Source organism: Lepidochelys kempii, chromosome 8 (genome assembly GCF_965140285.1).
Source record: "Lepidochelys kempii isolate rLepKem1 chromosome 8, rLepKem1.hap1, whole genome shotgun sequence".
Classification (NCBI taxonomy): Eukaryota; Metazoa; Chordata; order Testudines; family Cheloniidae; genus Lepidochelys; species Lepidochelys kempii.
The window spans coordinates 16,086,459-16,098,648 of NC_136387.1; the positions used below are offsets into that span (position 1 = coordinate 16,086,459).

A 12,190-nucleotide genomic window follows, 5' to 3' on the forward strand; every position below is an offset into this window, starting at 1 on the left:
CCGCCTGTAGGCGGCGCTGCTTAGAGCTCACCCGCGGCGGCCGCGCCCGGGCCCGGCTGCGAGGTGAGGGGTGGAGGCCGCCCGCCCGCCCGCGGGCCCAGGTGAGAGCCGGGGACGGGGAGTCCCGCGAGCAGGCCCGACCGCTTTCCGCGCCTCGACTGGGGCCGGCGCTGGGAGCGGAGCGAGCGGGCCGAGGGGCGCAGAGGTGGGAGGCTGGGATATGGGGGCGCTGTCACGGCAGCGGGGGGGGGCGACGTGGGGCGGCCTGGAACAAGGGAGGGGGGAGCAGCAGTGAGGGAAGAGGGTGGGTTGGGCCAAGGGTGGGAAGTGGTGTGGGGCTGGCTAAGGCAAGGGAGGAGGGACTGGTCGGGGGACGGTGGGGAGCGGTGCGGGGAGAGGGGCTGGCCGGGGGGGGGAGCAGTGCGGGGAGAGGGGCTGGCCGGGGGGGGGAGCGGTGCGGGGAGAGGGGCTGGCCGGGGGGGGGAGCGGTGCGGGGAGAGGGGCTGGCCGGGGGGGGGAGCGGTGCGGGGAGAGGGGCTGGCCGGGGGGGGGGGAGCGGAGCGGGGAGAGGGGCTGGCCGGGGGGGGGGGGAGCGGAGCGGGGAGAGGGGCTGGCCGGGGGGGGGGGGAGCGGAGCGGGGAGAGGGGCTGGCCGGGGGGGGGGGGAGCGGAGCGGGGAGAGGGGCTGGCCGGGGGGGGGGGGAGCGGAGCGGGGAGAGGGGCTGGCCGGGGGGGGGGGGGAGCGGAGCGGGGAGAGGGGCTGGCCGGGGGGGGGGGAGCGGAGCGGGGAGAGGGGCTGGCCGGGGGGGGGGGAGCGGTGCGGGGAGAGGGGCTGGCCCGGGGGGGGGGGAGCGGTGCGGGGAGAGGGGCTGGCCGGGGGGGGGGGGAGCGGTGCGGGGAGAGGGGCTGGCCGGGGGGGGGGGAGCGGTGCGGGGAGAGGGGCTGGCCGGGGGGGGGGGAGCGGAGCGGGGAGAGGGGCTGGCCGGGGGGGGGGGGAGCGGAGCGGGGAGAGGGGCTGGCCGGGGGGGGGGGGAGCGGAGCGGGGAGAGGGGCTGGCCGGGGGGGGGGGGAGCGGAGCGGGGAGAGGGGCTGGCCGGGGGGGGGGGAGCGGAGCGGGGAGAGGGGCTGGCCGGGGGGGGGGGGAGCGGTGCGGGGAGAGGGGCTGGCCGGGGGGGGGGGGAGCGGTGCGGGGAGAGGGGCTGGCCGGGGGGGGGGGGAGCGGTGCGGGGAGAGGGGCTGGCCGGGGGGCGGGGGAGCGGTGCGGGGAGAGGGGCTGGCCGGGGGGGAGGGTTGGAAACTGTCTAAGAATCAAGGGCCTGACTCTTCTGTCCTGAAGTCCCCTTGGAGTTAGCTGTTAGGGGTGTACTTCCCAGGCCGAAAATCTCCTTTCAAACTCTCTGTTCCCTCTTGTTATCTCACAATCCTTTAATCTGTGCATATGAGAGTCGTCTTTATCCTGGGTGATGCGTGTTCTGTGTCTGACACTGCTCTGGAGTTTGTGGGGCTCTGTGGCGTTCACGCAACTTGTCTACGCTAGAGTTAACTGCTCCAGCAAGAGTGGCCACGCTGGTACTTGGAAATACTACTTGAGCTGGGCAGTGCAATTTTGTGAGCAGCTGAGAGGTTGTTCAAGTTGAGCTGTATCCCCTGACCAGCCAGCCAACTTGAGTGAAGTGTCACTGCACTTGAGTTAAGGTCTTTGTGCATAGACAGGTGTTGTGTTGGGGGCAACCCTTGAGTTATAACAACTACAGCAAAAACAAGCTCTAAGTGTTGCAGGAGCTTGAGGCCATATTTGGTCTACAACTAGGTGCTGCCGCTATGCCACTCTAGTGTAGACACTTCCTACAACGAAAGGGATTTTTTTGGTGGTGTAACTAATTCATCACTCAGAGGTTATAGATGGGTAAATAGAAGAATTCTTCTGTTAACATAGCCACAGTCTTCAGAACATGTAACTTTTTGCAGCACAGCACTGTAGCTAGGTTGTTCTAATTTTTATGTGTAAACCAGGCCTGAGATTATATCTACACTGCAACCAAGGTGTAATTTTCATCTTGTGTAGATGTACCTGCGCCATCTTTCATCTAGCTAAGTTGTTTAAAATAGCTGCAGAGACATGTCAGCGTGGGCTAGTCGTGCAAGTACATAGCCAGGGACCACAGTGGGTTTGGACAGCCCAGACCACTACATCCTTGCTGCCTTCTTAAGTAAATTAATTAGATTAAAGCTAGCCTGGGTACGTCTACACAGACTGTAAATCATGCCTCTGGTTGCAATGTAGGCATAGCATGAGACCAGAAAGACATACTCAGTCTTTTACATCTGACTTGCACTGATGATTGGAACGCCCATTGCAAATTAATAAGTAAACAGGTCGTGAAATCAAGAGCATTGTATCACAAAGTGTACTTTAATCATCGCTTTTGAGAGTTGTAGTTTTAAACTATGTATTATTTATTTTGTTTGGAGACCATGCAGGTCCTTCTGAGAATTGTTGTTCTGTTGCATTAACCAAGTGAGAGTTAGCAGAGTTCTTTATATGCTAGGCACAGTGGTATGTTAAAGGAAAGGAGTGATTTCAGATTTACATAATTAAACTCTGAGTTTCCTAGTGTGTAAGGGTTTGAATTGGACTTGTATCTCGTTTGTTTTGTTTTTAAATGCACCTTTCTTGGTTATATTTACAAAAATAGAAGTATACAAGTATGGACTTCTTTCAAAAGTATTATTTAATCATTTGAATCTCATGGATAAGTTCAAATGGTTTGAAACAGATCTCTTCCGACCCATCACTATTTGCCAGTGAGCAGTTTTTCTGAGCTGTAATCAGATAAGCCTCCAATCCTGCAATTGGATCTACTAGCATGGAACCCCATTGACTTCAGTGGAACTGTACTCAGCCCATGGGTCTGCACTAATAGATATAGACAGCAGGATTAGGACTTACATGCATAATTGGGATGTGTACTATCGAAAGCTTTTAAAAAAAACAAACAAAAAAAACCTCTTAGTCATTGAGTGTGCATGCCAAGGCTCACTTGAGTGAAACTGTTGATAACAGCAGCTCATAATGGAAATGCTGAGAGGATTTTAATCCCTCTAATTTTTTGTTATAGGCAGCAGACAAATACTGAGCTTCATCACCATGCCTGTCCTGGCAGCAGAACCTACAGTCTTCTTGCTTCCCCACAGGAAAAGCTTGTGACTTCCAGTTCCCTCAGAAGAATGAGCAGTGTCTATGCCCTGGCCTTCCTTACGTGGCTGTGCTGGGTCACTAACAGTACCTGCAACTCTAGTTGCTACTGTTTTGCAATTGTAACGGAAAAGGTAATGAAATTGCAAAGATTTTTTTAAAAGAGCTCCTTTAAATTGTTTACTGAAACGGTATAGAAATGCACCAACTTGATGTCTGTTTGGGGGTCCGTGTGTTCTTGCTTGTCATTTGAAATAATTTTAATCAAAAATATATTTTTAGATGTACCCGGTAGGTGATAGCCAGCCTACTGGAAGAGCGCTACACTGTTACTACTTCCTCCCCCCCCCTTCTGTCTTTGTCCCTTCTTTGGTCTGTGGTTTCTATCTCAAGCATTAACAAAGTGCCATCTTGATACTATTAACACTCCATTGCATATTTCATTCTATAGTGTTCTTCAGCCTCTGACTTTCTCAGGCGGGGTGGGCAAATCTTTTGGCCTGAGGGCCGCATCTGGGTATGGAAATTGTATGGCGGGCCAGGAATGCCCGGTGAAGGAGGGGGACTTTATGGGGTGTAGCATGGGAGGGCTCTATAAGGGATGTTACCGAGGGGGGGAAGGGAGGACTCATGGGGTGTAGCGTGGGGGTGGGGGATAGCTCTACAGGGGTGGTACTGGGGACTCCTAGGAGCCCTGCTGGCAGTGACACCAAGGCAGCTGTACCAGGCACCACCACACGTGGAGGCACCGTAGCTGGGATGGGTGCAGCCCCTGGGTGGTTTCAAGGCTCTCGAGGATGGGGCCATAGGAGACCATGGGGGATTGGGCATGCTGCCACGTGGGAGGGACGGGGGAAACGGTGCTGCTGCGTAGGAGCGGGGTTCCGATCCTGGAAACAGTGCGGTGAGGTCGCACCTGCACAGTGTGGCTCTGTGTGCTGGAAGATGGTGCTCATCAAGAGAATTATGAGTTGGGGCTGGGGAGCGCTGGGTGGGCAGAGCGGGGCAAGCCCCTGACTCCACTCCCTGGCAGGAGCACCGGGTGTGCAGAACAGCACAAGCCCCCGACCCCGGTGGGAGCTTGAGGGCTGGATAAAAACGTCTGATGGGCCAGAAGTGGCCCACCAGCCGTAGTTTGCGCACTCCAGTTCTAAGGGTTGGTCTCTCATTATCAAAGTTTGGAAGAGAGCTATTTTTTTATAACTTTAAAACTGCCAACAAATGATAGAACATGTGCAGGATCTTTAACCTGAAGAAAGAGTAATTATGTTTGGTAGTATTTTCATGTTTTATTGTTTCTTGTAAATTTGATTCCAATAACATTAAATATATACATTAACAGACTGTTTGACTTGTCTGTTTAGTCCTAACTCATTTTTTTGTGTGGTTTTCTTAATTTTGCAGAAAAGTTAAATGTCTTCAGAAGATAAGGAAGCTCAGGAGGATGAGCTGCTGGCTCTAGCTAGTATTTATGATGAAGATGAATTTAAGAGGGTAGACTCTCTCCAAGGAGGAGAAACAAGAATTTGTCTGGAGTTGCCCCAAAACTTCAAAATATTTGTGAGTGGTGAGTCCGGATGTTTTGCATTATCTTTAAATTAATTTTTATTAAAATATGTTCTAAAGGTGGTTACCCAAACATTTTTCATTTTCTCTTCTTAGAACTTTGAGGCCATGAACAATTTATCACACATTACAGCTGGGATGGGTATCGCTCATAGTTGTAACTTCAGAATGTAATTCTTGCTTTAAGTATTTGCACATCATTCTTAAAGATCAAAACTAAAGAGGGTGGACTTTTAAATTTCAAATATAGTAGCTTCCTAGAATGGAATTTTTAATGGTTTGTTCAAATTACTTGCTAAGGAGACTTCATCTGTAGTATTTCAAAATACTTTTTTTTTTCTAAAATATTTTAATTTAAAGTTGGAATATTTTTGTGTGAATTGAGCATTATTAGACCAAGGGGGACCCGTGGAGTAAACTAATCTAGATCTTTAAGTATTAATTTATCTATCTGGTGTGCTTTTGGATTGCACTGCATTGCATTTCTGTACTGCCTTTCATTTGAGACTGAGTTTTGAAATATTGGTTAAACGACACTGTCAATTTTAAAATGATACTTCTCTTTGGAAAAAAAAATTGCCTACTGTTACAGGTAACACCGAGCATTACTATAACTGTTAGTTTCAAGAAAATAATTTTTTGTATTTGACACCATTGTGCATGTGTAGCTGCTTCCTTGGTTCCCATATGCAATCATTCAGTTTCCCTTGTTTGTATGGGCCAAACTCAGCAACACAAGTAACAAATAACAAACCCACACTTTTAAACATTTGGCAGAGGGACTTGAAATTACTTTTAACTCTGTTTTTAATTTGACTATTTTTCAAATTAATTGTGTCCTTTTAAGATTCCCAATCTGTCAAGTGCGTATTAACTCCATCAGAGGTGCCTCTGCTTCAGTTTACCTATTAACTGTTATTTGTCCAAGACTGTACAGTGAAACACTGACAGATCCACAATGCTGTGCTCTGTCCACTAGACACTCCTTTCTCTGGAAAGACCTCTGAAATATGAATTCGCTTTTTCTCTGAGGAAAACTGTCAGTGATAAATGATAAAATTAGAGAGGCTTGTTCCTTTTCTTGTTGTTAGAACAACAAAGTATATTTACTCTTATTCTTGAGGATTTGCCTTTCCAGACTATCTGGTTTGTAATTTATCTGACAGATCATGGTATTAGCAAAGTCAATATTCACTAATTCAGCGTCCAGCCACAACTGTTTATGAAATGTTGTAGCACTAAAAAGGCACATTGTTTACTTAAGTCTCAGTAAAGCAGTTAAACTAAACATTTATGAATGAAAAGAGGTTTCTTGGGAACTTTATCATACAGTTAAACTTTATGAGACTGCAACACCTAGAATTATAGTTCTGTTGATCTCTCTCAATTTGCGTCAATCAACTGTCTTTCATTCAGGAAGTCCCACAGAGTGTCTCCAGAACAGTGGATTTGAATACACAGTTTGCTTTCTGCCTCCACTTGTGTTGAATTTTGAACTCCCACCAGATTACCCATCAGTCTCTCCACCTATGTTCACACTCAGCAGCAAGTGGCTCTCCCGGGCTCAGGTTTGTTTTAAAATCTTTTTGACATTTCTTGTCCCTTTCAGGAACATAAAAAAATTCTTTATAATTAATACTCTAATAGTTGTAAATGCAGCAGGTGAAGGAATAGTTGGATAGAACTTTGCTTTTAACATCCAGGTTCAGTTGGAGGAAACCATTAGCATCATGGAGTATAATACATACTTCTAATGAATTGTATAAGGAGTAGTTTTTATTGGTGCCCTTTGGCAACAGTCTTTTTCTCTTCATGCTGCAAGATTCTTAAGGATAAAGGATGGGATTTTCAAAAGCATCTTAATTACTTAGGTGCACAAGTCCCATAGAAAATCAATAGAATTTAGGCTGCTAAATCATTTAAGTGACTTAAGAGCCCAAGTCTCATTGACAGTCAATGAAACTTAGGCTCTTAAGTGCTGAAGTCAATTTTGAAAATGTGACTGTGTTCCTAAGTCACTTATGGCCAGAATTTTAAAGGTACTAAAGATTCAGAGGGATGCATAGTGGTATTTTTAGAAGTGCCTAGGTGATTAACACCCATTGAAATGAATGGGAATTAGGCACCTAACTTGCTTTAGGTGCTTTTATAATTCTTATTGATGCTTATCTGTGTCTATAGGCACCTATTTGGAAGTCTGGCCTTTAGCTGCTTTTGAAAATCCCAATCATAGCAATTCGATGTCCTGTTTCATCTCTGCTTATATCCTGTGCGTTATAGAGTAGGTACATGTGAATATATATACACCGTACTATGCAAATACAGCCTATATCTGAAATTTTTTTGTATTGTGTCATGAGACTCAGGTGCCTTCCACCATTTAAGAAGGGCAGGTATTCATTCATGTATAAGCATTCTTCTTGAAATACTTTTTTTTTCTATTTAAGAGGGTTTTTTTTTACTATTTAACTATTTACTATTTACTGTAAAATATTTTCTTGAAGAACAAAAATATTTAGTGAAAGAACACACAAGTGTATGTATTTTTAAAATCTCTGCAGGGAGTCATAGCTCTGTCAATAGCAGCTAAAGATCTTGAGATCCAAAGGCTGATAAAGGCAATGCTAGATTAAAGAGATGCTGTTAGGATTGATAGCCCCAGAATTTAACCTGCCTTTTCTGATGTTTGTAAACATGTGATGCTATTAACCCAGCATTTGTGAGCAATCCAAAAATAACAATCCAGGATGCAGGTGTGGATAGAGAGCAGTCTTCACTGAGGACACTTCAATTTCAAACTTGTAAGAAAGAGAGCAACTGGATTATAAACATAATGAAACTTAAAAGCATTTTGAATGTGCTTATTCAAAACCACATTATCAGAACTAACTGTGTATGAAATGTATACATTTTTTTAAAATTACCCAAACCAAAAACCTGCATTAAGTAGTGAAATTATACAGGACAACAACCCATATCTTTTCATAGGTAGAAGAATGCATCCATTATGTTTGGGTACAGTGGGTATAACCTATCTGGATACTTCCAATTGAACTCTTTATTATTGCATTTATGTTACCGGGTATTTGCAACATAGCTGATATCCTTTGATTGTCTAACATGCAGCTATATCTATTAAATTCCTTACTGTGCAGTAGTGAGTTTATATGAAACAAGCATGTCATCTAGATTTTTTCACACAAATTAACTAAAATTTCAGTTGCGTAGGCCTTTATTTGTTGTATGCTATTATTGTATTACAGTAGCATCTACAGGCCAGCTCCATTGTGGTAGGCAGTGTACAAATAATTACACTGAATAGTGTGATCAAACCATGGTGCCTGATAATACAACTAATAGATTGTGCACGTAGAGCTCATTGCTGAGCAGTGGCCAGTTTAGTAAGAGCAACACAAACCTTGGTATGTGGATGGGTGTCCCTTGTTTGTAAATCATACTTTGTTAATAAAGATAACATTTATTTTCCTTCTACAGTCTGCTGTATAAAATATCAGGGAGGAAGATAGAGAAGCAATTTCTTCCCATAGATTAGGCTTTTTCAGAGCAAACAACATCCAATTAACATGTCCAGCTTTTATTCTTTGGGAAATGTGAACTCACATGAGGTGATCACATTTGAGTTAACGTGACTTTTGCTGAAACAGCAGTAAACATTGTCTGAATTAACATGCAGTAATTGTAGCATGAGCTGTTGCAATGTATGAGTTAGTTGGTTAGTATAATTCGGAAAAGAAGGTTATGAATGGGAACTTGCTAATCAGCTAAGAATTCAGACTGTTTTCAAACTGCACTGCTGCCAGTGAACTGACACTCGTAACAAATAAAGCTAGTTCCAAGATAAGCAGAATACTCATATTCTAACTACATTTAAATTACTAAGATAATTATATAAAACTGGGTACTAAAATTTCACTGTAAGTCAGGCAGAAGTAGAAGAGGGGGAAGTCTCTGGTACAAAGCAGATGTCGGTTCCAGTACACAACATTAGAATGCGTTCAGTGTTTGATAATGAAAGCCCAAAAGGCAAATGCTGTATGAATTAGTGCAGGCATGTAATATTCATTGTATATACAGATTTTAATGTTTAAAGTAACACAATTGAAGTACATCAGATGATAAAACATTTAAAGCATTATACTTAAAACCAGAGGTGAGTAGTTCGCTGAATCTTGAATTGACTTCCAAATGTGCTACATTTAGTCCAGTCAGAATAATGAGGCTGATTTCTTTCATTAAACTCAGAACTTCAAAGCTGAGATTGTCAAATATGCATCATAGTTACTTTTTGATATTCACTAAAAATAACTTCCTCCTGTAACCCAAAATATCTAGATCAGTATATCGGTCTGGCAGTAATTAGAGTGTTCTTACCTATTCACTTGAAAGGAAATGAGTTCTGATTATGCTACAGGTGGCTTTTAATTTATAAGTTTAAAAGTGACTGCAAAGCTGATGGGAAATTAGGTGTCCATTTTTGCTGCCTTATGATTTTATGAAGAAGGCAAGATGATATTCAAAATTCTGAGGGGAAAATCCAGCCGGAGAGAAACCTGAAAACAAACTATTCAGGCTTTCTTTAAACATAAAAAGGCAAGGCCCCATACACGTATTAAAAGTATTTTAGCTAGGTCACCTTGAAGCAAATGTTGTTTAATCTATGCAGTAAAGCATATAGAACTGTTATCTAAGTTACTTATCATATCATATGATTTTTATTTCTAAATCTACATTTCTTTACAATTACTTGCAATACTTCCTAATATTTTGTAATGCAGCTGACTTAGTTCATTTTCTGTATAGGGTAAGGTGTAGACTGAAGATTTTTGCTTTGGAGGTTAGCAAGTGATCAGGTGAGGATGTAAAATTATGCGCTCTCGTTATTTCCCAATGAGTACAAACAACAAAGACCTGGTTAAACTAAATTAGTTCATGGCCTAAACTTGAAATCTGAAGCTGCCTTTAAAGGTACCACATGTTCTAAGATGAGTCAGGAGTTGTTGGAAGATGGAGCTATTCTTTTTGGGTTCTAAGCTCAATCTTTTCTTTTCTAGCTTACTGCACTTTGCAAGCACTTAGACAACTTGTGGGAAGAGAACCGAGGCTGTGTGGTCTTGTTTGCCTGGATGCAATTTCTTAAGGAAGAAACTCTAGCTTACCTGAGCATCACCTCCCCATATGAACTAAAAATGTGCCGTCAAGAAAATGGGCAGAGCAGGACATCTCTGTTTCCCGTGAACTCTGAGCTGGATGGTTGTGGCGCAGCAGGTGCTGCAACAGCACAAGAAGAAACCCTTGATGAAAGAGCTGTACAGGATGTGGAGTCTCTGTCAAGTCTGATAAGGGAAATCTTGGACTTTGATCAGGCTCAGCAGAAAAAATGCTTTAACAGCAAGATGTTCTTTTGCAGCATCTGCTTTTCTGAGAAGCTGGGTAGTGAATGTATGTACTTCATGGAGTGCAGGCATATATACTGCAAATCCTGTTTAAAGGACTACTTTGAAATTCAGATCAGGGATGGCCAGGTCCACTGCCTCAGCTGTCCAGAACCAAAGTGTTCTTCTGTTGCTACTCCTGGCCAGGTAATAGCAGAAGTATGTAATCAGTGCATGCACACCTCTAGCTTACTAATAAAGCTGAATTGTATATAACGGATTTTTGCTCAAACCATAGTAATTAAAGCACAGAGTTTTTTCATGCTACCCAGAGACTACTTACATGCTTCTGAGTTAAAATTAGATCACCTGGCACCAGTTTTGCCCACTATTAATTTCAGATGTCTTGGACACCAGTTTGAATTGACATGATCCCACTGATTGTGCTCATTGTTTTCACTATGTGACTCTAAACTGTCAGTGCCTGGGATTTGAATTGCTAGTGAATCTGTTCTTCAGAATATTTAAGATGATTATGTGCCAGCGGCATATTAACGCCTAGGCTGACAAGGCCAAGGCCTAGGCCTAGGCCGGCAAATTTATAATAGCACCGAGAGGCTGCCTCCCACAGTGTTGGTTTGCACCCCCTGCCCCAACTCCACCCCTTCCCCGCCCCCTCCCTGCCCCTATTGGTCCCCTTCCTCAAATCCCCGCCGTCTCTCCTGAGCGCGCCGTGTTTTCCCCCCCTCCTTCCCCCTCCTTTGCGAAGCTGTTTCGCACACAAGCATTGGCAGGGAGCGGGGAGAAGCAGGACCTGGCGGTGCGCTCAGGGGAGGAGTCGGAGCGGAGGTGAGCTGCAGTGTGGGGGCCGGGAGCCTCGGGGGGGGGGGGGGAGAGGGGATGCGGCAATTATTTCAGGGCCTGGGGCGGCAAAGTCATTAATCCACCACTGTTATGTGCAGTGGCTGCAGATTTAGAGTATCATCAATAACTTGTATACTTTCTCTCTGATTATTGCAGTAATCTCCTGATCAGAATGAGAGTAATGTTTAAAATGTGCTAAAGCAAATTTAAGCTAGTTGTTGGTGCTCATGTCCTAAAGTTTTTTCTACCAGAGCTAATAGATTGAACGTCTGAATCCAGCAAATATAATGTTGTTTGATCTTTGTTTAGGTTAAGGAACTGGTTGGAGAGGAGTTGTTTGCACGTTATGATCGCCTACTTCTGCAGTCCAGCTTGGACTTGATGACAGACGTGGTATATTGTCCTCGTCCATGCTGTCAGACTCCTGTGATGCAAGAGCCAGGTTGCACCATGGGCATATGTTCCCGTTGCAACTATGCCTTCTGTACCCTCTGTAAAATGACTTATCATGGAGTCTCTCTATGTAAAATCACTGCAGGTGAGTTGCACTGTTTTGGCAGTGGAACACAAAGTGAATTGCAGTTTTCATTGTAGAATACAGTGACATTAAGTAGACACTCGGAAACATTTCTACTTCTGTATCTGTTATAGTAAGGGTAAGTGAGTTGACACATCCGTTTGTGTGGTAGGACTCTCTGTGTAGTGGGGATGAGAGATTAAATGTAGTTGAAGAGCTGGCCTCTGCCCTGAAGAGTTTACAGTTGAATGGCTAGACATGCTGCAACAAGTTAGATGAACAAATGACACAGTTTAGAAGGACAGTGGTTATGGCATTGTAGTTGCTTACTATACCCATTTGTATATCTTGAGGATTTTTTAAAAAGAAAATTAGTATTGATTACTTAGAGGGAAATACGATACACAGGGTACATTCCTGTTTCCCACAGTAGCTGGTGGCAAATGCTTGAGGGTAGGGCAAGAAACCCTAAAATTTATGGAATAACATGTCCCCAGGAAATTTCTTCCAGCTTTTAAGGAGTTTACCCATATGCCATGAAGCATGAGGGTTTATATTCCAGACATTTTAATACTAGTGTAACTCAAAATATTATCCATATTGTGATACAGGAGGGCCAGGGAGCAGTGATAGAGGGGAAATATATAAGCCCTAG

General features: G+C 44.5%; 1 protein-coding gene across 3 annotated transcripts in view; it reads left to right on the forward strand.

Moving 5' to 3' along the window:
- The window catches only part of RNF14 (ring finger protein 14), a 19,682-nt gene continuing 7,492 nt past the window's right edge, over nt 1-12,190 (forward strand). For 2 of the 3 annotated variants that reach the window (XM_073355689.1, XM_073355691.1), the window contains exons 1-6: nt 1-101; nt 3,119-3,329; nt 4,600-4,762; nt 6,178-6,329; nt 9,834-10,361; nt 11,328-11,556. In XM_073355689.1, coding sequence (XP_073211790.1) covers nt 4,609-4,762; nt 6,178-6,329; nt 9,834-10,361; nt 11,328-11,556 — 1,063 coding nt within the window. In that variant the 5' untranslated portion in view covers nt 1-101; nt 3,119-3,329; nt 4,600-4,608. The other variant, XM_073355690.1, reaches the window with a different exon arrangement.